The following is a 27,211-nucleotide window of genomic DNA, read 5'->3' on the forward strand; positions in this document are numbered from 1 at the left end:
ACCCCTTCAGATGGATTTACTTCGTGGGACGTGACAGATCAACAGAAGGTATGTATATTGTTGGTTTATTATTTTGCCAAGCGAGGGTCTTCAGGTGGATTGAGAGAGCAATAAAATATTAAAACAACCTGTGTGTTTATTTCATTAAAATGCTTTTTAATAATGTGTGTGTTTTTTTAACCCTTTCATACAATTGGATTAATAATGGATAGGTGACATAATTAACGCCTCTCCATTATTAATCTGGCTTAATGTCACCTTACAATAGCAAGGTGACATTAACCCTTCATTACCCCATATCCCACCGCTACACGGGAATGGGAAGAGAGTGGCCAAGTGCCAGAATAGGCACATCTTCCAGATGTGCCTTTTCTGGGGTGGCTGGGGGCAGATGTTTGTAGCCAGGGGGGCCAATAACCATGGACCCTCTCCTGGCTATTAATATCTGCCCTCAGTCACTGGCTTTACCACTCTGGCGGAGAAAATTGCGCGGGAGCCCACGCCAATTTTTTCCGCCATTTAACCCTTTATTTTAGCAGCTACAGCACCCAAATTTTGCACATACACACTACTAACATTAGTAGTGTGGAATATGCAAAAAAAATGGGATATGAGATGGTTTACTGTATGTAAACCATGTCTCATATCCTGTCGGGTTTGGGAAGGAGAAATGAAAAGCCGGCAATTGAATTACCGGCTTTTCACTAACACCGCTGCGTATTTCTCGCAAGTCACACTGCTGGTCCGTGTGGAATCCGTATTTTTCTCGCCCCCATAGACTTTCATTGGCGATTTTTTTGCGCAATACGGTGACAAACGCAGCATGCTGCGATTTTCTACGGCCGTACAAGACCGTATATTACGGATGCGTAATATACGGCAGATATGAGCTGGGCCATAGAGATTCATTGGGCCGTATGTAATGCGAATTTTACAGACGTAGTTTATGCGCTCATACGTCCGTAAAACTCGCTAGTGTGAGGCCGGCCTAAGACTAACACTGGCAATCCATATTGCCAGTGGTGAGTATAAATAGGAGAGGGGAATTGCCAATACTCAACAGCTGAGATCATACAAGCAGGAATGCTTCAGAGACTCTAAGCTGAACAGTTTAACCACTGCAGTGCTAACAGAAACCTGCACCATTTAATATGAAGGAAAAGTGCTTTTAATCAGTGCAAGAGTACATGAACTCAGATGCTGCATGTTTCTGGCCCCTATTAGTGATGAGGGAATAGCATTGTTGTCCGGGTCTCCCAGAGCATGCTCAGGTGATCTCCGAGTATTTTGGCATGCTCGGAGATTTAGTTTTCGTCACCTCAGCTGCATGATTTATGGCTGCTGGACAGCCTGAATACATGTGGGAATGCCCTAACAAACAGGCATTCCTCACATGTATTCTGCCTGTCTAGCAGCCGTAAATAAAAAAATTGAAAACTAAATCTCCAAACACGCCAAAATACTCGTCGATCACCCGAGCATGCTCGGGGAGACCCGACCAACGAGTATACTCGCTCATCACTAGCCCCTATCTATCGCAGTAAACCTGTGACACATATATTTTTATTTTTTTACTGAGCTGGCTTTTTTTAATCATTTTTTTGATTGTTGTCATATGAATGGGATATCATAGTCCTCAAAGACCTCAGACTTCAGGGAAATTTCAGAATAAATCTTTGTGTCGATCATACTGTACTTGCAATATTTTCTGTAGTTCTGACACTTGTAGCTACAAATTTTTAAAGAAATTTTCGATACTCTTAAGGCATTGTGTGACCTTATACAGTTGTGGCCAAAAGTATTGACACCCCTGCAATTCTGTCAGATAATACTCAGTTTCCTGAAAATAATTGCAATCACAAATTCTTTGGTATTATTATCTTCATTTAATTTGTCTTAAATGAATTAACACAAAAGAGAATGAAGCAAAAAGCAAAACATTGATCATTTCCCACAAAACTCCAAAAATGGGCCAGACAAAAGTATTGACACCCTCAGCCTAATACTTGGTTGCACAACCTTTAGCCAAAATAACTGCGACCAACCGCTTCCGGTAACCATCAATGAGTTTCCTACAATGCTCTGCTGGAATTTTAGAGCATTCTTCTTTGGCAAACTGCTCCAGGTCCCTGATATTTGAAGGGTGCCTTCTCCAAACTGCCATTTTTAGATCTCTCCACAGGTGTTCTATGGGATTCAGGTCTGGACTCATTGTTGGCCACCTTAGAAGTCTCCATTGCTTTCTCTCAAACCATTTTCTAGTGCTTTTTGAAGTGTGTTTTGGGTCATTGTCCTGCTGGAAGACCCATGACCTCTGAGGGAGACCCAGCTTTCTCACACTGGGCCCTACATTATACTGCAAAATTTGTTGGTAGTCTTCATACTTCATAATGCCATGCACACAGTCAAGCAGTCCAGTGCCAGAGGCAACAAAGCAACCCCAAAACATCAAGGAACCTGTGCCATGATTGACTGTAGGGACAGTGTTCTTTTCTTTGAATGCCTCTTTTTTTTCTCCTGTAAACTCTATGTTGATGCCTTTGCCCAAAAAGCTCTACTTTTGTCTCATCTGACCGGAGAACATTCTTCCAAAACGTTTTAGGCTTTTTCAGGAAAGTTTTGGCAAACACCAGCCTGGCTTTTTTATGTCTCAGGGTAAGAAGAGGGGGGGTCTTCCTGGGTCTCCTACCATACAGTCCCTTTTCATTCAGACGCCGATGGATAGTACGGGTTGACACTGTTGTACCCTCGGACTGCAGGGCAGCTTGAACTTGTTTGGATGTTAGTCGAGGTTCTTTATCCAACATCCGCACAATCTTGCGTTGAAATCTCTTGTCAATCTTTCTTTTCCATCCACATCTAGGGAGGCTAGCCACAGTGCCATGGGCTTTAAACTTCTTGATGACACTGCGCACGGTAGACACAGGAACATTCAGGTCTTTGGAGATGGACTTGTAGCCTTGAGATTGCTCATGCTTCCTCACAATTTGGTTTCTCAAGTCCTCAGACAGTTCTTTGGTCTTCTTTCTTTTCTCCATGCTCAATGTGATACACACAAGGACACAGGACAGAGGTTGAGTCAACTTTAATCCATGTCAACTGGCTGCAAGTGTGATTTAGTTATTGCCAACACCTGTTAGGTGCCACAGGTAAGTTACAGGTGCTGTTAATTACACAAATTAGAGAAGCATCACATGATTTTTCGAACAGTGCCAATACTTTTGTCCACCCCTTTTTTATGTTTGGTGTGGAATTATATCCAATTTGGCTTTAGGACATTTCTTTTTGTGTTTTTTTCATTTAAGACAAACTAAATGAAGATAATAATAACAAATAATTTGTGTTTGCAATCATTTTCAGGAAGAAACTGAGTATTATCTGACAGAATTGCAGGGGTGTCAATACTTTTGGCCACAACTGTATCTTCAAATATACAAAAGTCAGAAATGTAGAGTCATCATTTAATATAACTAGGTTAAGAAACATTATGCCATAAAACAGTTATTATTTATAAAGAAATAGTGTCTGTGGCATAGTATGTGCACTAGTCAATGAATAGTGGCATTGCTAAGATGATTTACCTTTTGTTGACCATTTCTGAATGTTATCGCCTGGCACAATTCTCATTAGTAGAGCCTTTATGAAGTCCAGATAATGCTCATCTGTAACGATGGGTGAATATTGCCTGTGGAATGACAATTCATCTGAGCAGATTTCTCCTTGGTCTGGATGCTGGTTACAATTCTCCATACTGATATTATGTTCTCCTGTGGAACAAAAATAAAATCACTCTCGACATTAGAAGAAAATTGTCTAAAGTAAGCCAAAGAAATAACATGTTTACCATACACTTATGGCAATATCGGATCAGGAGTGAGCAAACACGAGGCAGGAGGTGGGGACATTCGGAATTAGTGGTGGTATGCAGGTACGGACTGGGCAGAAATTCAGTGCTGGCATTTGAAATCACACAGGCCCATGTTGTGCCCGTCCCCAAGCACCAGATGGGATATATTACTAATATTACCCTGGATAGAGGAAAGGAAGATTTTCTACAAGACCAATATTTCTAATGATACTCGTGGCCTGCTGGGGTAAGTGACGAAGTCAGCAACTTTGTGCTCCATCACAACTCTTAACAGTATGGCTATCTTGAGAACACCGATTCTGTTAACAACATAGCAGACAAGGCAGCCCATGACAAGACAGGCCCTTCTGGCATTAGCCAGAATTGCCAGATGGCCAGTCCGGCCCTGGTGGTATGGCACTTGTCTGAACTTAGGCTACAAATACTGCGCAAAGTAACTGCGGACCTGTGGACTATGTGGCTCTCTAAAAAGAATGTTACAATTATTAATGCCAAATGGTTTATGTGATAAGCAATACACTGCAGTTATCCAGTAATGATGATGGAGCGCCCCCACAGTAAGGGCAATGGGGTACTCGGTACCGGGTCCTTTGGTTCGGGGGATGTCATGGTGGCCTGACCTGGTCCGTGGCCCTTTGGGGGGTGTCCAATAAAAGGAAAAGTTTATATGATGTTCGTGACGCCACCTGTGGTATTCGGTCAGGGTGACCGACGCTGCTTAGGGGTCCGCTGGGGTGATGTTATGGCAGCTAGATGATATACCTCCCCACAGGTGGAGTGTATCCCCAGGGTTTCCCAGAGTGTAGATCGTGAATGATGTGAGGCGCAGTGAATAACGAGGACACAAGGTTGCAGTCTCTTTACCTTTTACTGAAGGCTTCAGTGTCCACAGTCCAGGGCACCGGATCACAGGGTAGGCAGAGTCCGGCCGGTCTGAAGGCAAATCCAGAGTCCCCTCGTCCAGGTGGAATGCAATAGCCTTCCTATGCGCCTAGTAACACAGTAGGTTCCCACTTGCATAAGCTTTAATGAGGTCCTCACTGTTATTACTCTTCTCACTGTTCCCCGTGGTCGGATAGAACAAAACCCGTATGACTGATGGCCTGAGGCTTGTTTATAGGGACCCTAGAGACGCCCCAACCCCCACAAGTTGCCACCGTGTCTTCTTAGGTAGTAAGGTCGGGCAGACAATTTGGAATTGACTGTCCTGCCAGTCTCTGAAGCATGGCGTAGAGCACTTTACTCCCTCGGTATTCTGGCTACCGGATTGCGCACCAGAAGGATGCCGCTTCTCTTCGGTCACTATCCTCTCTGGTATCCACTTGTTTCTCACTCACTGCAATACAATTCCTTTCAATGTCTCTTTCTTTGGATGCTGCCGCGCATGGGGCAGGCGCAGCTCCGTGGACCCTCGTCCTCCTCAGACTGCAGTCTGGATCTGGCTGGAACCCACTCCAGCCAGCTTCTGCCAAACTCTGTCGGGCTCTTACTGTCTGGGTGAAGCCCAGTCAGCTTCTGTCTAACTTCCTAACCAACCCACCAGTTTTACCTAACTGTGAGGAGTGGCCTAGTAGATAGAACCTTTACTCCCCCTGGTGGACTGGAGTGTGAAGTGTGTTGTGTGTGGTTGTGATACCTGGACAGAAGATCTCCTTTATTGCCTCCAGACGTAATATTGCTCCCCCTGGTGGAAGAACAACATTACTGCAACGACCAGGACTCTGGGGCGCTGCAACGACATTACTTTTTTTGCTAAAAATTCTTATGGTGCTCTACTACATGAACAATTAATTGAAAGAGAAACATTTTATATATTGAAATTGCCAGATGAGACCTTCTTTGCTTTTCATCTTGGCTCGAAATATCATAAGCTAAAAGTTTTGAAATGACAAGGTTTTACGAAGCAAAATGATTTTGTGAAACTATGATTTTTTTCTGTCAAGATGGGGTGCAGAGTGTACATTAATGAGAAAAAAATGAACTTTTTTGAATTTACTAAATGGCTGCAATGAAACAAAGAGTGAAAAATTATTTAAAGGTGTCTGAATACTTTCCGTACCCACTGTAAATATCATAACAAAAAGTGCATCTACAGTAGCTTTAATTTCTAAAGATTACAATAATGGAGCATAATGTACCTTCATTTTCTTGTTCTACACCACTTTTTTGGTTATCCACTGAAGAACCAGATGTAAATATGACAGCAAACTCAATTACACGTCCTACAAGCAAAATATTACAAAACTGTAAGATTGGAATGTGAAAAAGGTTTAACACAGGTATGTCTGGATCCCTGGTCATTTATTGGACCATGAGTTGTGATACCGTTTGTCAATTAACTGAATGTTATTCCTGAGTGACCCTGTAGACTTGCTACTGTCACATTTTTTGTCACTTTCATATACTAAGGTCTTCATATAGTATTTAAAAAGATAGTCAAAATATAAAGCTTCACCAGTGTGAAGACAAATATTCATGGCATGACTGGTAAATGGCATTACCAGAGGAACATTTTCATGTTACTGTGAAGAACATGTAATGTGAAGAATCTGAGCAAATGTCTATCTTGTCGTACCTTGACTATTTCCTTTTTGCTTCGAACATGCTCAACATGAATCTATCAGCAGGTTGTTGCTATTTAATCTGAAAGCAGTATAATGTAGGGGCAGCGAGCCTGATTCTACAGATGTGTCACTTACTACGCTGTGTGTTGCAGTTTCAATACAATCAGTGTTTTATGAGCAGACTATTATCACTGCAGGACTAGGTTTTGCATATAAGCCAAAACAACTATCTGTGTAATCCTACCCCCACCACTGATTGGCACCTTGTTAACAATGTATAATGCATAGAGGAAGCCACCGACCAGTGCTGTGGGTGGGGTAACACACGGCTCAGCATTCTGTCCACTGCTACATTTACAGCAGAGAAAACAGGGGATTCTATCAAAACTGCACCAAGCAGCCCAGTAAGTGACACATTGCAGGCTTTTTAGCCCCATGCTATGTTGTTCTCACATTATATAGCAAAAGCCTGCTGACAGATTCCCTTTAATTTAGGTGTTTAATTCAGAACAAGTTAACCCCTGTCTACAAGCTCATTTGTTTTACTAATGCTTTATTAGAAAAGAGGATTGTCCTTACTATATAATATATGATCTGCTTACTTACAGAAAGCTAAATTTATGGTGCAATCTGAGGCCTAGATGTTAACAATTCCCTATATGCCTTGGAATAACGCTTGATTCTGCCCTGTCCTTCAAACCGCACATCCAAGCTCTCGCCACCTCCTGTCGCTTCCAGTTCAAAAATATTTCAAGGATCCGTCCTTTTATACATTTTTTGAGAATACATGTTCCTCTCTTTAGCATTGAATATTATATAAATTAGTATTTCGGAAATAAAGAGTCTAATCTACAAATGTTATGAAAGCTACAAGAATAATGAAAAAATACAATTATAGGCATTAGAAAAATGATTACTATTCTACAATAGACACATTTTCAGCAATGTATAGGCTTAAAAAGAGACACTGGCTTTCAGATTTTATTCTACTATACAACTTATATTTTCGCGCACGTATATTTAACCAGATTTATGTTACCTTTGAGTGGGTCAATTGAGTCTATCATTAACGGAAAACCTCTCTCTTTCACAGCCATGGGCCACTCCACTGCTAGCATGATCTGTCGAAATTGATGCTCATAAGTACCAAGGTACGACACTAATCCTGCTGCCATGGCTGTACTTCCAGGGATCCCACTGAGCCTGTCTGGAAGGGAGCTTACAATAGTAGAGTATTTCTTGTTCTCCTCGTCAAGAAGCTTCAAAAAGATTAAAGATATTATAGACAGTTAAATGGAGTTGTCAAGTTATATGTCATTTTATAGGATTGGGCTTGGGGTGGGTTGTCTAAAGGGCTAGGATCTTTCCAGGCTGCTTCTATATTGTTATTTTCTTAGCCTTAGAGCATCACTCATCTCCGGCTTGCAGATCTGTGTGGAGTAAATCAAAAACGACATCATCCTTTTTTATGCAGCTTATGGATGCGTGTTCGGAATGTGCCTTCGTAGAAATCGGTGTTCTAACTTTTTTTGGCTATTTTGTATGATAAATTTTCATTCTGCTTTATTGATGTCTATTGATGCTGATGTTCTGCATGTTGATTTATTTATACAGTTGAAAATGAGGTACTAAAAGGCCCATCAGGTAATCCCTGTGGGCCATACAGCGAAAAGGAAGGCCCTATTATGCTATCAGGTGCTCTCTGACCTTTTCAATCAGGATATTGAGGGGCTTTACTCCACTCAGATGCTTCCACTAGTAAAGCTACATGAAGACATCTTATATATACACTAATTTAAAGCGGACCTTTCACTACATTTTTCAAGTTGAGCTGGACACACGACATATTAGTGGCTGAAAAATGGAATAAAACGTTTTTTTCTCGTTTGTTTTTTTATTTCGTCTCTCCATTGCAGAGATATTAGCAATCAAAGAACTGGCACATAATGAGTTAACTTTATTTAAGTCCAAGTGGGTGTTATCAGATAGCAACTCATACAGGAGAATTACACAGCCCCAACCCCCAGTGAAAACACCCCCTTAGTCTTAACTATAGTTAACTCACTAGGTGCCAACAACTTGACTGCTAATATCTCCGCAACGGAGAGGCAAAATAAAAAAAAAAATAATGTTTTATTCCACTCTGCAACCACTATTATATCGTGTGTTCAGCCCAACATGTAACATTTGGGGAAAGATCCTCTTTAAAGACTGCATTGATAGCATATGTGTTGTAACTGCAGCCAAATCACTTTCCCCCTTTAAATGTGTTAGAAACGTGACAAAAGCGCAAGATAAATCACATATTAAGAGCAGGCTGATTTCAATAATACATTTATTTTAATTGTGTTTGTCAGGCAATTATTCCCTAGCAACTAATCCTTTTTAGGTAACTAATTCACTCTCTTCAGTTGAAGAACGAATATTGGGAGAGTGCAGATAATAATGGATAAGGAGGATGTCTGAGTATTATTACTAGTCTATACAATCAAAATTTCTGCCATGATGAAACTTACCTGAGCTATTTTTGTTGATTGATCCAACCTCTGGGCAATTTCAATTGTCCGTTGCTGTTGCTTGTTTTTATGCATGGTTGCTTCCTCAAAGCCTTTCTCTAGGTCAGTCAATCGTATTAGTAGAGCGTTCTTTCTCTGCTGTAAAGTTGTCATTTTCTGTTCAGCTTCTTCTAAAGCAGTAGTCATTTCTGACACCTTATTTTGTAGGGGTTTTACCTACAAAATATTGTATATTGGGATTGGTCAACAGCAATTTATAACTATTGCTAAATGTAATGCATGGGGCTGTGTTGGTGACAGGCAATTTCTGGAATCGTGGAAATAGTGGTAATATATAAAAACACTTGAAAATTAAGATTAAACAGTCATTTGCAGAACTCGCTCTTCTTTGACCTACTCTCAATGATTGCAACACTACACAGTGTAGCTGTATCGGCAGGATAAAAGCCCTTCCATGGTTGGATTCTGGATATACTGTATTTTGGCCAGGAAAAGAAGTAACATAATTGGCTACTCACATTTGCCTTTTAGTTGTTGAGGGAGAGCAAAGGGAAAGTTAGGATACCATACCTTGCATGGCACTGTACTTGTTAGCAATTATGTGACACTACGATTAGCAATATGGGGTACTGTGGCAGTGGTGTGGGCACTAAAGATCGGATAGGTCAGTAATCTGTGACCGCTGGACCGGAGGCCTACACCTTTCCTTATCTCCTAGAATTCCTGGCTGTTTTCGTCATGATGCGCACATGATGTCATACCAGCCCAGCAAATCAAAAGAATAGTGGGAAGTAAGAAGATTCGCAGGTCTCCTGGTTAGCAGTCACAGATTACTAACCTGACCAATTGACTTGAGTCCTCTGAATCAATTCTCACATCTCTAGTACGCACCAATACAAGCACCAATACTTGATATTATGTGAGTGTTGTTGACACTACTCAGACAACTGCAATAGTCAAAAAATCCAGACAGGATGTTCCAGATGTAGTGTGAATAATACATATTTCCAAAATACTTCATTCCACCAACATCCTAATTACCAATCATATTGCCAACAAGCACTGGCTATCAAATCTAATCCAAATATCGGTAATGAATAAAGAAAATAAAAGTAGTTTATCCTCATCACTTGTTCTCTCAGTTCTTTAACACTCTAGGGAAGAACTGAAAGGGGGTTGCCCCTTTTCTCCTCATTATTTCTTCACTTATTCACCACCACTTAGGAGATCGAGGAAGGTGGTCTTCAGGCACATGGAAAACTTCATTCTGCTGCATTGACAAACTCAGCTATATATTTATATGACCTAATATTGGTGTTGATTTTCTCACATGCTTGAGCCAGTTGACACATGGGTCAACATAGTAAAACTTTGTCAAATGGAGTGCAATGAAATACCGGTTACTTAGAGTCTGTTTTAACAGCTTTTCATCATTTGCACCAAGGAAATCCATATGCAGTAATTTTATCTTCATAGCCTTGTTTATCTGGGCTACAAATCGATTTGACAGTTGTTAGAAATACAATGGTATGTAATGTGTGGCAGTGAGGGTGGTAAATGGCCATTGTGTTGATTAAATTACAAGACATCCAGGCAAAAAAAAAATTCTTTAGCAGTATTGCCAAGTGCTACTGCTGAAGTGAGAATGCTGGATGCCTTTTCTAGCTGATATATTTGTTAACTGTCGAGGACATTAAGCTAATTATTTTACAGATCATTCATGTTTACATCCATATGACACCCAAAATTTATTTTGCTATAATTTCGAGTAAATAAGCACAAGTCTCTTTCAATTTCAATTAACTGGCAGGAAATGTATTTAGGTGGCTGATGGGAACTATTTAGGGGATTAATGATCACTGATTTATGAATATTGAGCAGCATTTCAATAATCTAGACAGAATAATCACTTATATCTCAAGCCAGATTTCCAAACCATTCTACTCTCCAGCAATCACTCAAAGGAAGTTAAATGATTCTGATTTATAACCGTAACCTACAGGGCCCAGTACATTTGCTCTATCAGTGTGTAAATTGTACAAATGCAATTCTCGCCACCTCTAGAGAACCAATTTAAGTCAACATTATGCATGAGCTGAGCATGCCGGAATTCTCCACTCTCTTATTTAACTCATTAAATTTGCACTGAACATCTTGCAATTAAAATTTCGCACATATTTCTTCTTATGATTGACATTTGGCCTTGGTAAAAATTTGTTTAAATTGGTTTCTTTGAACACATGAAGGAACCGCAATAGATTCAGGAATATGTTTCTTCTTGGATAATACGTATTAGTTCTTTGAACCTGATGACTTTCTAATAGATATCATGAAGTGAGATTTACAAACCATTTAAAGTTAATGTCTGTAAAATATTTAAGGATAGAAAGAGCTGGGCTTTCAGTGGCCTCACAATAACAACTAGATATAAATGTATTGTTAGGTTGGGCTCACTAAAAATACAACAAACCTGAAAGGGAATCTGTCACCTTTGAAAAATGCTTCTTATCTGCAGTTATAAGGTTAATCTACAGGTAAATTTCACTACGATGCTTTCAGGTCACCTTACTAAGAGAGCAGCTACCGGGAGAAAATGAACATATTTCCTTCTGGGAGCCACCAGCTTTCAGTCATTGGGAACATGCACAGTCATTGTTCACAGCCCCACTCACATGTGAGTGGCAGCTGTAAGCATGTTCTGACACTTTGATTGACAGCTTGCTCTGCACAGATGTGTTGTGGTGACTGTAGCCACTCTATGCATGACCCTAGGGCTGAAAACCAGCAGCTTCCAGATGGAAATTAGTTCATTTTCTCCCAGTAGCCCACATTTAGGAAATTGGCTGGGCAGCATTGGAAAGCTAATTATCTTCAGTTTAACCCCAGGTAAATAGTGTTTAATGAGGTAACATGTTCTCTTTAAGGCAGTGGCTTAAGGTACCTTTACACTAAACGACTTACCAACGATCACGACCAGCGATACGACCTGGCCGTGATCGTTAGTAAGTCGTTGTGTGGTCGCTGGGGAGCTGTCACACAGACAGCTCTCTCCAGTGACCAACGATCAGGGGAACGACTTCGGCATCGTTGAAACTGTCTTCAACGATGCTGAAGTCCCCCTGCAGCACCCGGGTAACCAGGGTAAACATCGGGTTACTAAGTGCAGGGCCGCGCTTAGTAACCTGATATTTACCCTGGTTACCATTGTAAAAGTAAAAAAAAAAAGAAAAACATACTCACATTCTGATGTCTGTCACGTCCCCCGGCGTCCACAGGGTTAAAACTGCTTTCGGCAGGAGCGCTGCTAATATGCACGCGCTGCTGCCGAGAGCTTCCCTGCACTGAATGTATCAGCGCCGGCAGTAACAGCGGTGACGTCACCGTTGTGATCTGCTTGACGGCCGGCGCTGATACATTCAGTGCAGGGAAGCTCTTGGCAGCAGCGCGTGCATAGCAGCGCTCCTGCTGAAAGCAGTTTTAACCCTGTGGACGCCGGCGGGGGACGTGACAGACATCAGAATGTGAGTATATACTGTTTTTTTTTTAACTTTTACAATGGTAACCAGGGTAAATATCGGGTTACTAAGCGTGGCCCTGCGCTTAGTAACCCGATATTTACCCTGGTTACAAGTGAACACCTCGCTGGATCGGCGTCACACACTGATCCAGCGATGACAGCGGGTGATCAGCGACCAAAATAGGTCCTGATCATTCCCATCGACCAACGATCTCCCAGCAGGGGCCTGATCGTTGGTCGCTGTCACACATAACGAGATCGTTAGCGGGATCGTTGCTACGTCACCAAAAAGCGTTACGTTGCAACGATATCGTTAACGATATCGTTATGTGTGACTCAGCCTTAATCCTTTAGCACCGCAGTCAATTTCTATTTTTGTGCTTCTGTTTTTTAATCCCTTTCTTCCTAAAGCCATAACTCTTTTATTTTTCCATCTACAGTGCCTACAAGTAGTATTCAACCCCCTGCAGATTTAGCAGGTTTACGCATTTGGAATTAACTTGGCATTGTGACATTTGGACTGTAGATCAGCCTGGAAGTGTGAAATGCACTGCAGCAAAAAAGAATGTTATTTCTTTGTTTATTTTTTTTTTTAAATTGGGAAAAGTTTTTTCAGAGGGTCATTTATTATTCAACCCCTCAACCCACCAGATATCTGTTTGGTTCCCCTAAAGTATTAAGAAGTAGTTCAGGCACAAAGAACAATGAGCTTCACATGTTTGGATTAATTATCTCTTTTTCCAGCCTTTTCTGACTATTTAAGACCCTCCCCAAACTTGTGAACAGCACTCAAACATGGTCAACTTGGGAAAGAAAAAGGAGCATTCCAAGGCCATCAGAGACAAGATCGTGGAGGGTCACAAGGCTGGCAAGGGGTACAAAACACTTTCCAAGGAGTTGGGCCTACCTGTCTCCACTGTTGGGAGCATCATCCGGAAGTGGAAGGCTTATGGAACTACTGTTAGCCTTCCACGGCCTGGACAGCCTTTGAAAGTTTCCTCCCATGCCGAGGCCAGGCTTGTCCGAAGAGTCAAGGCTAACCCAAGGACAACAAGGAAGGAGCTCCGGGAAGATCTCATATCAGTGGGGACATTGGTTTCAGTCAATACCATAAGTAACGTACTCCACTGCAATGGTCTCCGTTCCAGACGAGCCCGTAAGGTACCTTTACTTTCAAAGAGTCATGTCAAGGCTCGTCTACAGTTTTCTCATGATCACTTGGAGGACTCTGAGACTGACTGGTTCAAGGTTCTCTGGTCTGATGAGACCAAGATCGAGATCTTTGGTGCCAACCACACACGTGACGTTTGGAGACTGGATGGCACTGCATACGACCCCAAGAATACCATCCCTACAGTCAAGCATGGTGGTGGCAGCATCATGCTGTGGGGCTGTTTCTCAGCCAAGGGGCCTGGCCATCTGGTCCGCATCCATGGGAAGATGGATAGCATGGCCTACCTGGAGATTTTGGCCAAGAACCTCCGCTCCTCCATCAAGGATCTTAAGATGGGTCGTTATTTCATCTTCCAACAAGACAACGACCCAAAGCACACAGCCAAGAAAACCAAGGCCTGGTTCAAGAGGCAAAAAATCAAGGTGTTGCAGTGGCCTAGTCAGTCTCCTGACCTTAACCCAATTGAAAACTTGTGGAAGGAGCTCAAGATTAAAGTCCACATGAGACACCCAAAGAACCTAGATAACTTGGAGAAGATCTGCATGGAGGAGTGGGCCAAGATAACTCCAGAGACCTGTGCCGGCCTGATCAGGTCTTATAAAAGACGATTATTAGCTGTAATTGCAAACCAAGGTTATTCCACAAAATATTTAGCCTAGGGGTTGAATAATAATTGACCCACACTTTTATGTTTAAAATTTATAAAAATTTAACTGAGCAACAAAACTTTTTGGTTTGTAAGATTTATGCATCTGTTAATAAATCCTGCTCTTGTTTGAAGTTTGAAGGCTCTAACTTATTTGCATCTTATTAAACCTGCTAAATCTGCAGGGGGTTGAATACTACTTGTAGGCACTGTATATAGACCAGGGTTTTGGAACCTTTTTTCTGCCAAGGGTCATTAGGAATTTTATAATAGTGTTCAGGGGACTTATAAAAATATTAACTTAAAAATTAATAAACTATATTGATTCAAAGATTTAAATAAATTGCAGCTCCCCCACACACAGAATAGTGTAGCTCGCCCCACACACAGTATAGTGTAGCTCGCCCCGCACACAGTATAGTGCAGTTCCCCCCACACACAGTATAGTGCAGGCGCAGCTCCCCCAATACACATTATAGTGCAGGCACACACACACAGTATTGTGAAGCCCCTGCACTCAAACATACGCACACCCACAATAATTCATACACACACACAATACTCACCCCTCCTCTTTGTTCCCCACGCTGCTCCAGGCACTGCTCACGTCTCATCGGCTCCACTGCTGGTACAGCAGCATGCCGCATGATGAGGTGACGTCATCGCGCGCCCGCTGAGTCACAAGCAGAGGGGCAGTGATGGGAGAGGGAGCGTGTGACGCACTCGCCTTCATCACTACTTTCAACTGTATCGGCGTCTATGATGCCGATAAGTTGAATGAGCAATGGGGATGGCTCTGGGCCACATAGCGGCAGTCCGTGCACACCTCTGCAGAATTAAAGGGTCCGCAGCCAATAAATTGCAAAGTAGCTACGGGTGCAGCAGGTGATATTGTGGGCCGGACGTTCCCCACCCCTGGCATTAACATATGAGGGCTTGTTTTTTGCAGGGTGAGATGTACTTTTGAATGACACCATATGTTTTACCACAGAGTGTAGTTGAAAACCAGAAAAAAATTCCAAGTGCAGTGAAATTGTGAAAAAAAAAAAACAATTGTGACGTTTTTTTGAGAATTGGTTTTAAGGTATACATTTTATGGTAAAAATTACCATGCAATATGATTCTTCTCATCAATACGATTACAGCAATAACCAACATGTGCAGTTTTTTTTATTATTTTAGTGGTGAAAAAATTATCAGAAGTTTACAAAAAAACTAATTTGGAGGCTGTGTTGCCATTTTCTGAGACCCATAACATTTTTTGTTTTTCACCCAATAGATCTGTGAAATGGCCTATTTTTTGCAGGATGAGATCCTGTTTTTATTAGTACCATTTTGGGATAGATGTGACTTTTGGATCGCTTGTTACAGCATGATTTGCTTTCTTGATTTTTTCTGCGTATGGTGTTTACCGATAGAGTTATTAATTGTTTTTATATTTTCTGAATGTAGCAATACCACATGTGTATAATATATATATATATATATATATATATATATATATATATATATACATATATACATATATATATTTAATATACTGTATATATATATATATATATATATATATATATATATATATATATATATATATATATATATATGCACTGCTCAAAAAAAATAAAGGGAACACTTAAACAACAGAATATAACTTCAAGTAAATCAAACGTCTTTGAGATCAAACTGTCCACTTAGGAAGCAACACTGTTTGACATACAATTTCACATGCTGTTGTGCAAATGGAATAGACAACGGATGGAAATTATTGGCAATTATCAAGACACACTCAATAAAGGAGTGGTTCTGCAGGTGGGGACCACAGGCCACATCTCAGTACCAATGCTTTCTGGGTGATGTTTTGGTCATTTTTGAACGTTGGTTGTGCTTTCACACTCGAGGTAGCATGAGAAGGACTCTACAACCCACACAAGTGGCTCGGTTAGTGCAGCTCATCCAGGATGGCACATCAATGTAAGCTGTGGCAAGAAGGTTTGCTGTGTCTGTCAGCATAGTGTCCAGAGTCTGGAGGTGCTACCAGGAGACAGGCCAGTACATCAGGAGATGTGGAGGGGGCCTTAAGAGGGCAACAACCCAGCAGCAGGACCCCTACCTCAGCCTTTGTGCAAGCAGGAACAGGAGGAGCATTGCCAGAGCCCTGCAAAATGACCTCCAGCAGGCTATAAATGTGCATGTATCTGCAGATACTGACTCCATGAGGATGATCTGAGTGCCCGACGTCCACAGATAAGGGTTGTGCTCACAGCCCAACACCATGCAGGACGATTGGCATTTGCCACAGAACAGGATTGGCAAATTCGCCACTGGCACCCTGAGCTCTTCACAGATGAAATCAGGTTCACACTGAGCACATGTGACAGACGTGACAGAGTCTGGAGAAGCCGTGGAGAGCGATCTGCTGCCTGCAACATCCTTCAGCATGACCAGTTTGGCAGTGGGTCAGTAATTGTGTGGGGTGCCGTTTCTTTGGAGGGCTGCACAGCCCTCCATGTGCTCATTAGAGGTAGCATGACTGCCATTAGGTACTGAGATAAGATCCTCAGACCCCTTGTGAGACCATATGCTGGTGCGGTTGGCCCTGGGTTCCTCCTAATACAGGACAATGCCAGACCTCATGTGGCTGGAGTGTGTCAGCAGTTCCTGCAAGATGAAGGCATTCAAGCTATGGACGGGCCCGCCCATTCCCCAGACCTGGATCCGACTGAACACATCTGGGACATCATGTCTCACACCATCCACCAATGTCACGTTGCACCACAGTCTGTCCAGGAGTTGGCAGATGCTTTAGTCCAGGTCTGGGAGAAGATCCCTCAGGAGACCATCCACCGCCTCATCAGGAGCATGCCCAGGCATTGTAGGGAGGTCATACAGGCACATGGAGGCAACACACACACAACTGAACATCATTTCCTTGTCTAGAGGCATTTCAACTGAAGTTGGATCAGCCTGAAATTTGATTTTCCACTTTGATATTGAGTATCATTACAAATCCAGACCTCCATGGGACCATGGGATATTAATTTTGATTTACATTGATCATTTTTATGTTTTATTGTTCTCAACACATTCCACTGTGTAATGAACAAAGATTTGCAGCTGAAATATTTCATTCAGTGATATCTAGGATATGGTATTTTAGTGTTTCCTTCATCTTTTTGAGCACTGTATATATATATATATATATATATATATATATATATATATATATATATATATATATATATAAATAGAAAAAGAAGGCAGCACTCCAAGTCCTTTTCAGGGTGAAAAAATGTGCAGTTTATTCAACCCACATCTCTGTGCGACGTTTCGGCTCACACTGAGCCTTTCTCAAGCAGTGGGTACTGCTTACAAATGTGCTTATATAGGTATAATCTACAATCATTTGCATATTAAAATGGCCATCAATAAATAAATACTTTCTCATAATATTTACAAAACATATACAAAACATCCATAGTATAATCTTCACATAATAAAGTGCTATGTGCCAAAGTGCTACTTAAGACATGAGTCTTCACATTTATTCCTCTCATTTATAATTTATTCATGTGATCATTATCGAGAACGTGTACCATGTGTAATTTATATTAATTATAGTTTATATCCCTTACCCTGCTGCGTACAATCAAAGCCACATGGAGGACGCTGTAACTGCCATTGTCGGCGTTCTATTACTTCTACTGCGCATGTCTGTGAGTCATTTTACTATGTGGAAGAGGAGAGGAGGCAAGTGTCACCACCGGTACCAAAAGAAAAACAGAGAGGAACAGAATGCAACCGCAGAGACAAGCCACATCCAAGAAGAAAGATCAGACCTCGTGATTAATATTTCTAATAAGGTATTAACCCCTTCACAGGTGTCAATATTGAATAAAGGATTGTCTTTTTCACCTTGTACACATACAAATTGGTTTGACTTACAGGTGGATCTGGAGAGATTCTTTAGGTCTATCAAATTAAAAGAATGGTTCCAGGATAAAAATGTAGTGAGTAAATTGGGAAGTGGTGAATTTAATTCTATAAATATGGAATTATGAAAAAGCAGTAACTTTGTACCGCCATTCAAATTCTTCGATTATTGATGCCTTTGAGAGAGTGGTGAGAAGGGATATTGAGAAAGTTAGAAGTGAGGTCCCCAATAGGTTTGAACATCCAAATGTGACAAGGGAGGAATTTAAGGCCTTGAAAGAGCTTGTCCATGATGACGACATCATAATAAAACCCGCGGATAAAGGGGGTGCTGTCGTCATCATGGACAAGCCAAAATATATTGCAGAAGTAGATCGGCAATTGAGGGATGAGAGTGTGTATAAAAAATTGGACAGTGACCCTAAATTTAAAATAATGGGAGAAATTAATGGTTGTTTACAAAAAGCACTGAATAACAAAATTATAGATCAAGAGCTAAAAGATTATTTATCTATAGAATTTCCCAGAACTCCAGTTCTATATATAACCCCAAAGATCCACAAAACATTGGTCGACCCTCCGGGGCGACCAATTGTGTCAGGGGTAGACTCGGTCTTTAGCAGAATAGGTATCTTCTTAGACAAAATTCTCAATCCCATTGCTAAAAAATCAAAATCATATATTAAAGATACGACAGATTTTTTAAATAAACTACAACTACAATTAGAAGGTGATGTAATTTTGGCATCATTTGATGTCATCTCACTCTATACTTCAATTCAACGTAATTCAAGAGTAAGAGCAGTAGAAAAAAGTTAAATACAATTGGAGTGACTCTGGAAGGCAAAATATTTTTAATAAAATTATTGGAAATAATTTTAAGGCGGAGCTATTTCTTATTCGGAGATACATATTACTCACAACAGCGTGGAACATCAATGGGGGCCAATATGTCCCCCGCATATGCAAATCTTGTTATGAGTGTCTTGGAGGAGGACCTCGTCTATGTGTCCCACCACTTCCGGCATGTCCGTGTGTGGTGGAGGTACACAGACAATGTCTTCCTCCTATGGAGTGGCACTGAAAAGGAACTGGAAGACTTTCACAAATATTTAAATGAAATAGATGAGACCATCAAATTTACTTTGAGTTTCTCCAGATCCAACATACAGTTTTTGGATGTATCTGTGAGATTGAAAGATGGAGAATTAACAACCACCCTTTATGTTAAGGAGACGGATAGGAATAACCTCCTTACGTATGACAGTCAACATCCCCGCAGTATGGTGAGGTCAATACCCCTTAGTCAACTCCTAAAGGTACGTAGGATTGTGAAAGAAGACAGAGATGTAGAAGGTGTTGTAGATACACTAGTAAAAAAGTTTTTAAATAGGGGGTACCCACAAGAAATAATAAATATTGCAAAACAGAAGGCCATAAAAAAAGATCGCAAGGAGCTGTTGGGGAAAAAGGCTCAAGATAAGAGAAAAAACTTAATGAGAATACCGTGTGTGACAACATACACTGAGGAAAGTGCAAAAATTGAGGGTATTATTAGAAAGCATTGGGGAATGTTAGGTAACTGTTTACCAGGAATAAAAGAACTGAGTGAGCCCCCTCTGTTTTCGTACCATAGGGGCAAAAAAATATCAGAGACTATGTGGTTAAAGCGGATATTGGCCCCTTAAAAAATCCATGTCAGACAACGATTACAGGAATTAGTCAGACAGGTTGTTTCCCCTGCTTGTCATGCGTAAATTGTACATATATGTTAAAGGGTCCCACCTTCAAACATCCAGACACAAATAAGGTATATGCAATCAAACAATTTCTAACATGTAACTCTGACCATGTCATTTATATACTAGAATGTCCCTGTAAATTATGGTATGTAGGAGAAACCACGTGCGAGTTGAAAGTGCGTATAAACAATCATCGACATTCAATCCGAAAAAAAACGACTAGACCTCCCAGTCTCGAAAAATTTTGCAGAATCAAAGCATACGGAGAGAGATCTAAAGTTTAGGGTGATAGATAGGATCCTGTTGTGAATTCTGCTTTTGGGCTCCCTCCGGTGGTTGTAGGTGGTAATGCAGTTGCCCCTGAGTTGCAGTCCTGGTCAGGTGTATCTGCTGATTGCAGATCTGACTGGGGTATTTAGGCGTGCAGGATTCATTAGTCCTTGCCAGTTGTCAATTGTTGTTGGGAGGTGTAGGACCTCTGCCTGGTTCCTCCTGCCTTTCTGCCAAATCAGCAAAGATAAGTGTCTGGTTCTTTTTCCCTGTGGCACACATGTTGTGTGCTTCACAATTCAGTGCTATTCTTTGTGTTTTCTTGTCCAGCTTAGATTGTGTCAGTAATTTCTCAGTCTTGCTGGATTCTCTGGAGTGGCAGATATACATTCCATGTCTTTAGTTAGATTGTGGAACTTTTTGTATTATCTGCTGTAGATATTTTTGGAAGGGTTTTAATACTGACCGCCTAGTTATCTGTCCTATCCTTTCCTATTTAGCTAGAGTGGCCTCTTTTGCTAAATCCTGTTTTCTACCTGCGTGTGTCTATTCTTCTCCTACTCACAGTCATTATTCGTGGGGGGCTGCCTATCCTTTGGGGGTCTGCTCTGAGGCAAGATAGCATTCCCATTTCCATCTATAGGGGTATTTAGTCCTCTGGCTGTGTCGAGGTGTCTAGGGAGTGTTAGGCACATCCCACGGCTACTTCTAGTTGCGGTGTTAGCTCAGGATTGCGGTCAGTACAGGTTCCACCGACTCCAGAGAAAGTTTCATGCGGCTCCAAGGTCACCAGATCATAACAGGATCCCCGTACAAAGAAGAGGGGGAGATAGAGTAAGCCTCTTGAAAAAACTAGAATTAAGATGGATATATGAGCTTCATACTTTAAAACCAAAGGGACTAAATGTAGAATTCAAAATTTAACCAGGTATGCAATAGTCTCACAAGAATAGACCTAGGATTCAGTTGTATATAGACTCCTGTTAAACAATATTTGGGGTACTATGCATTGGTGAAAAATGAATTTTATGATTATGTATAGTGCTCTAATTTTAATTTATTTTTAATTTTGTTTTTTAGTGATATCTTCACGTCTAACAATTCACAAGTTATCCCTGACCTGCTGGTGGATGAATAACCACATGGAGGACATAATAGATATAATTTTTTTTCTTATTTTTTGTTAAAAAAATTTCTTATGATAATTTTTTCTGAGTCAATTAAATATGTCATTACTGTCAGTCAATAATATTTGCTAAATAAAGTAATTGCATTTAGAAAGTAACTATCTATGAGAGCTTGTTATATACCTAGACACATAGCTATAAATATATTCACTTATATGGAATCCCCTATGGTGACGATGTGGCCTGGAAAGGCTATGCGTCAGCTTGGGGATACATTGACTAATGGAGTTAGCCTGAAGAAGGTGTCATCCGTTCAGTCAGAGTGGAGATCAATGCGTTGAAGCTATTAAGTGTCTAGAAACAAGAAAGACATGTATTAAGAACCAGTATTTATGTGGACAAAATGGATGGATGTATTAGCCATATACAAAGTGACGCCGCAGTGCCTATCGCTGTGTATATAAGTGTATTAGTTGGCTGTTTGCCACATCTAAGACGGCGTTCCGACTTGGATATAATGGCAGTGCGCATGCGCTGAGAAAAGGACTGCCTACCTTAGCCTAGATTGGCTGACATATTATGACATAGTAAAATGACTCACAGACATGCGCAGTAGAAGTAATAGAACGCCGACAATGGCAGTTACAGCGTCCTCCATGTGGCTTTGATTGTACGCAGCAGGGTAAGGGATATAAACTATAATTAATATAAATTACACATGGTACACGTTCTCGATAATGATCACATGAATAAATTATAAATGAGAGGAATAAATGTGAAGACTCATGTCTTAAGTAGCACTTTGGCACATAGCACTTTATTATGTGAAGATTATACTATGGATGTTTTGTATATGTTTTGTAAATATTATGAGAAAGTATTTATTTATTGATGGCCATTTTAATATGCAAATGATTGTAGATTATACCTATATAAGCACATTTGTAAGCAATACCCACTGCTTGAGAAAGGCTCAGTGTGAGCCGAAACGTCGCACAGAGATGTGGGTTGAATAAACTGCACATTTTTTCACCCTGAAAAGGACTTGGAGTGCTGCCTTCTTTTTCTATTTTTGTATACATGTTGGATAGATGAATGGACCATTCTATCCAGGAGGCTAGGCACCCACCGGTGAGCATTGTGCTGTTCCATTTTTCACTTATATATATATATATTTTTTATTTTCAATGGGTGGAAAGGGTGGCGATATGAACTTTTAGGTTTTTTTTATCTTTTAGAACCTTTTTTCTTCTACTTTTCACTGTTCTTGTTAGCCCCCTTATGGGACTTGAAGATCCGATTGTCCGATTGTTTGTGCTATATGCAGAGTTGCCATAGCATAGCTGCATATAAATCACGGTCGCCTTTTAAGCCCAGCCACAGGCAGGGTTTCAAAGGCGCTTCGTAATGATAGGCACAGAGGTCACCAGCCAATCCTCAGCTGTCATGACATCCTATCAGCAACCTGCAGTCACGTCATGGGGCACCGTTGGGCAGAGTTAATGATACGCGCACACGTTGGAGCGCATTAAGTGACGCTGTCAGAGATTGACTGTGGCCTTTAAACAAGTTAAGCACTGCTTCAGCCAGATTGTATTTTTGCTGACTTTGCCAGGTTTTTACACACCTCCTAACAAAACTTGGTGAAACTCATGTTTGGGCACTGAGCTACACACTGGGAGGACTCTTTTTTTATACCATGTAAGTCTGCATGCATATTCAATAATTATGTGAATAGACATATCTTATAAATATACTTATACATATTCCCTATGCATGGCTTCTTTTGATCACACATACTTTTTGTAGGCCCCAGTGTGATCTTTTTAGCCATTCATTGAGCTACTCTGTTTTAAATTTTGTTTTTGATAAATTGTTTTATATATTAATAAAGTTCTGTATTTTGCAGTAGCCATTTTTTTGACTACTGTATATGTAGGTGTGTCTCCATTATTTTGCTCTCTTCAATGGCTTTAGGAAGCTAGTTTGTCTTAAAATTATTTTTGAAGCAGTTTTATATGTGCAGCATGTCAATTCTTTCAGCATTTTTGCTACTTTTTTCACCCGCTCACATGAATAGAAAAAGAAAAGCGTCAAAAACGCACACAAAAACACAAGCATTTTATGCAGCTGTTTTTCCTCCAAGAGACATGTTTTTGTGTGGAAATGTCTGCTGCAAATACTTAACGTGTGCACATTCCCCTGCCCAGACAAAGATTCCTGTTAAAAACGTTCACTTCCATCCAATATTATAAACACTGGCTACATTCTTTGAAGACTACCAACCTAACAGAGAAATTTTCATTGCAAGTTTGGGTGGTCATCTAAAAATGTTTCACTGTATGTCAGTTTTCAGGATCACTGCCTGAAGATGCTTGAAGAAATCAGCATCACCATTTTTGGATGAACAATATCAATAGTATAAAACAAGTGTCAACATAGATTGGGGTGAATTCTTTGTTTTGAGCATACTAATCCTCAACCATCACTCAATTCCAAATATGTACACCCCAAGGCATACATCTTACCATGCATTTATGTGATTCTTAGAGGAATATGAATGCATAAGAAAGGGTTGAAGTAACAAACTTGGTGACCATATTCCAAATATGTAAGACCATTGTTTTTAAACAATGCAGTTAAGAGCATAAGAGATTCCATCTTAAGACACTTATTTGTCACTAATTCCTGAAGATCTGAAGAGAAAAATGAAGTGGCTATTAACCACTCCATGCAACAAGTTCTCCCGATACTGAAAAGTGTAATTTGACACATAACTTGACATCTTCAATGGCTTTTGATGTTGTCAAGAAATATCTTACTTATTATTATCTTTCTGCACGTAGGTGTAGTTATTGCATTGTGTGTTATGTTAAGACATGCTACATCTGTATGTACAGACTGGATTTTGTTGATTATTCCGTATCTTTAGTATCTCCAAATTGTTTTAACCTCTTTTCAATTTGTGCGTGTTGCCTTGTCATGTTAAAGTCGGAATTCAATAGAGCAGCACTATAAATTTGCCAAATTATCATGCTAATTAAATAATTCACTAAATGATGTTATTCTACAGTAAAAAGAAATACCATGTTTATAGATCCCATAAAACATAATGGGCCTAATTCATCAAGACCGGCATTATTCATGCTGATCTTGCTAAGATGTTCTGGAGTCAGATGAACCTTATTCATGAAGAGACGAATGCTTAATCAAAAACAGAAGCGTCGGACGAGTGTTATACGCCTTTGTGTGTGCCTTGCCACAAATCCTATTCCAGCCGCTGCTGCAGTAAGATTTGGGGCATAGCAAATGCCGTGCTTGTTACAGATTTGAGGAGCGGTGGTTACCACAACACCTTCCTGTCCCGCCCCAGTTCTGGCCACTTAATCTTAGCTGGGCGAAAATGTCATGAGAATTCCGAAAGTCACATCATTTTAGCGTAGCCAACAGTTTCACCAAAATTATGTGCCTTTTTAAAACTTTTTACACTAGACTATTGGCATAAAAGCCTTGATGAATCGGGCTCGTTGTCACTATATATTGACTCACACCACCACGCCCTCTCATTAAGATTGGTGTGAACAACGCTTGTCTTGATGAATCAGGGCCATAATGTTTTACGTTGTGCCAAACTTACAATACCATTTTTAAACATAAAATTAATTAAAGTGGTATTCCCATCTCCAAGATCCTTTACCAATAAGTAGCAGATGTAATAATAATAATAGCAAATACCTCCAATTAGAAATGTAGTATAGTTTTTCTGATTCGCTATGTCTCTTTCGTCATGTGCAGGCATTGCAAGACTTTAGGTTTCCATGGTTATGACCACTAGCAACTAGCAAACTGTTACTATATCAGTGGTTGTATCTAGTGATGAGCGAATATACTCATTACTCGAGATTTCGCGAGCATGCTCGGGTGTCTTCAGAGTATTTTTTAGTGCTCGGAGTTTTAGTTTTTAGCGCTGCAGCTGAATGATTTACATCTGTTAGCCAGCATAAGTACATGTGGGGATTCCCTAGCAACCAGGCGACCCCCACTTGTACTTATGCTGGCTAACAGATGTAAATCATTCAGCTGCGACGCTAAAAACAAAAACTCCGAGCACTAAAAAATACTCGGAGGACACCTGAGCGTGCTCGGGAAATCTCGAGTAATGAGTATATTCGCTCATCACTAATTGTAACCATGGATACCTAAAATCCTGCAATGCAAAAAAATAACTTTTATTATTGCAAAAAGCTTTTAAAAATACCAATTCCCGGTGAAACAAAGCAAATAAAGGATCCAAAATGTGCACCTATCCTAGCATATATCCCTACGCTTTTCTACTGTCCCTTCCTGGCAGTGGAGGTTGGCACCCTGATAGATACGATTTTGGCGCCCCCACTCAACGGCGGCTGACCCCAGCTCACCCTATTGAAGGACTAATAGGCTATAGGTGGGAAAACAATAAGCGTATAAAAGAGATGAAGTAAAGCATAAAGAAAAACAAGCTAAGGTTCACAAATGTACCCCCATGTATTGTCCTAAGCCAGACAAAAGTTGTATATGTACTGCACATGAGCACTGTTATAAGCATGTAACTAATTAGCTCAAAGCATCCCAACTGCTGATCACCAGATGTACCTATGTCACCAACCTTATTTGGGGCTGCAAATGAATATATAGAGGACAATAATAGCACGGGGAGGTAAAAATTACCTACTATTAAAAGTCTGGTTCATGAATCATATTAGACTGTACAGAGTAGCCTTAACAGGCCCTAGGCAGAGTACCAACATACATACATTTAGATAGTTAGGAAAATTACAGTACAACGTTGTAGCCCCAAGCCATGCAGCTGAAATTAGTTGTTCAAAATATAGGTGCCTGATGATAATGAATATCAGCAATATACAGTCTAAATAACAGTATCAGGTTTCAAGGACAGCAAAGAAAGGGTAATGGCCCCAAAAAAAGACACTTAGCTTCCAAGTAATCGCCTCGACGCGTTTCCCCGAAGTACGGTTCCTCAGGAGGCAACAATGTAAGAACCAGTAATGCATAGATACAGGTGCCCTGATACCTGGGCAGACCATACCTGAGGTCTGTCCTTGAAACCTGATACTGCACATTTTGGATCCTTTATTTGCTGTTTCACCGGGAATTGGTATTTTTAAAAGCTTTTTGCAATAATAAAAGTTATTTTTTTAAGGGGATTACATGTTACACAGTCTATAATTTTTCCCTACTTTGTATCAAATTTTTTTGAAGTCTAGCAGCTATTTTACCATGAAGGCCTGCTGTACAAAGTCTCCTCTTAACAGTTGTTGTAGAGATGTGTCTGCTGCTAGAACTCTGCCGTTAACCTGCGATTTCTGAGGCTGGTGACTCAGATAAACTTATCCTCAGAAGCAGACGTGACTCTTTGTCTTCCTTTCCTGGGGCGGTCCTCATGTGAGCCAGTTTCTTTGCAGCGCTTGATGGTTTTTGCCACTGCACTTGTGGACACTTTCAAAGTTTTCCCCATTTTTCAGACTGACTGACCTTCATTTCTTAAAGTAATGATGGCCACTCATTTTTCTTTACTTAGCTGCTTTTTCTAGCCATAATACAAATTCTAACAGTCTATTCAGTAGGACTATCAGCTGTGTATCCAGCAGACTTCTGCACAACACAATTGATGGTCCCAAACACAATTTATAAGGCAAGAAATCCCACTTATTACACTTATTAAACCTGACAGGGCACACCTGTGAAGTGAAAACCATTCCCGGTGACTACCTCTTGAAGCTCATCAAGAGAATGCCAAGAGTGTGCAAAGCAGTCATCAAAGCAAAAGGTGGCTACTTTGAAGAACCTAGAATATAAG

The 27,211-nt window shown here is 40.6% G+C and overlaps 1 protein-coding gene across 1 annotated transcript in view; it reads right to left on the reverse strand.

Moving 5' to 3' along the window:
* LOC143816267 (uncharacterized) overlaps positions 1-27,211 on the reverse strand; it is a 657,854-nt gene that overhangs the window by 425,914 nt on the left and 204,729 nt on the right. The window contains exons 27-30 of the mRNA XM_077296442.1: positions 8,949-9,164; positions 7,472-7,691; positions 6,007-6,090; positions 3,582-3,767 (exon numbers count right to left, since the gene is read on the reverse strand). Coding sequence (XP_077152557.1) covers positions 3,582-3,767; positions 6,007-6,090; positions 7,472-7,691; positions 8,949-9,164 — 706 coding nt within the window. The remainder of the gene's footprint in view (positions 1-3,581; positions 3,768-6,006; positions 6,091-7,471; positions 7,692-8,948; positions 9,165-27,211) is intronic.

The sequence above is a fragment of the Ranitomeya variabilis genome, chromosome 3 (assembly GCF_051348905.1).
Source record: "Ranitomeya variabilis isolate aRanVar5 chromosome 3, aRanVar5.hap1, whole genome shotgun sequence".
Lineage (NCBI taxonomy): Eukaryota > Metazoa > Chordata > Amphibia > Anura > Dendrobatidae > Ranitomeya > Ranitomeya variabilis.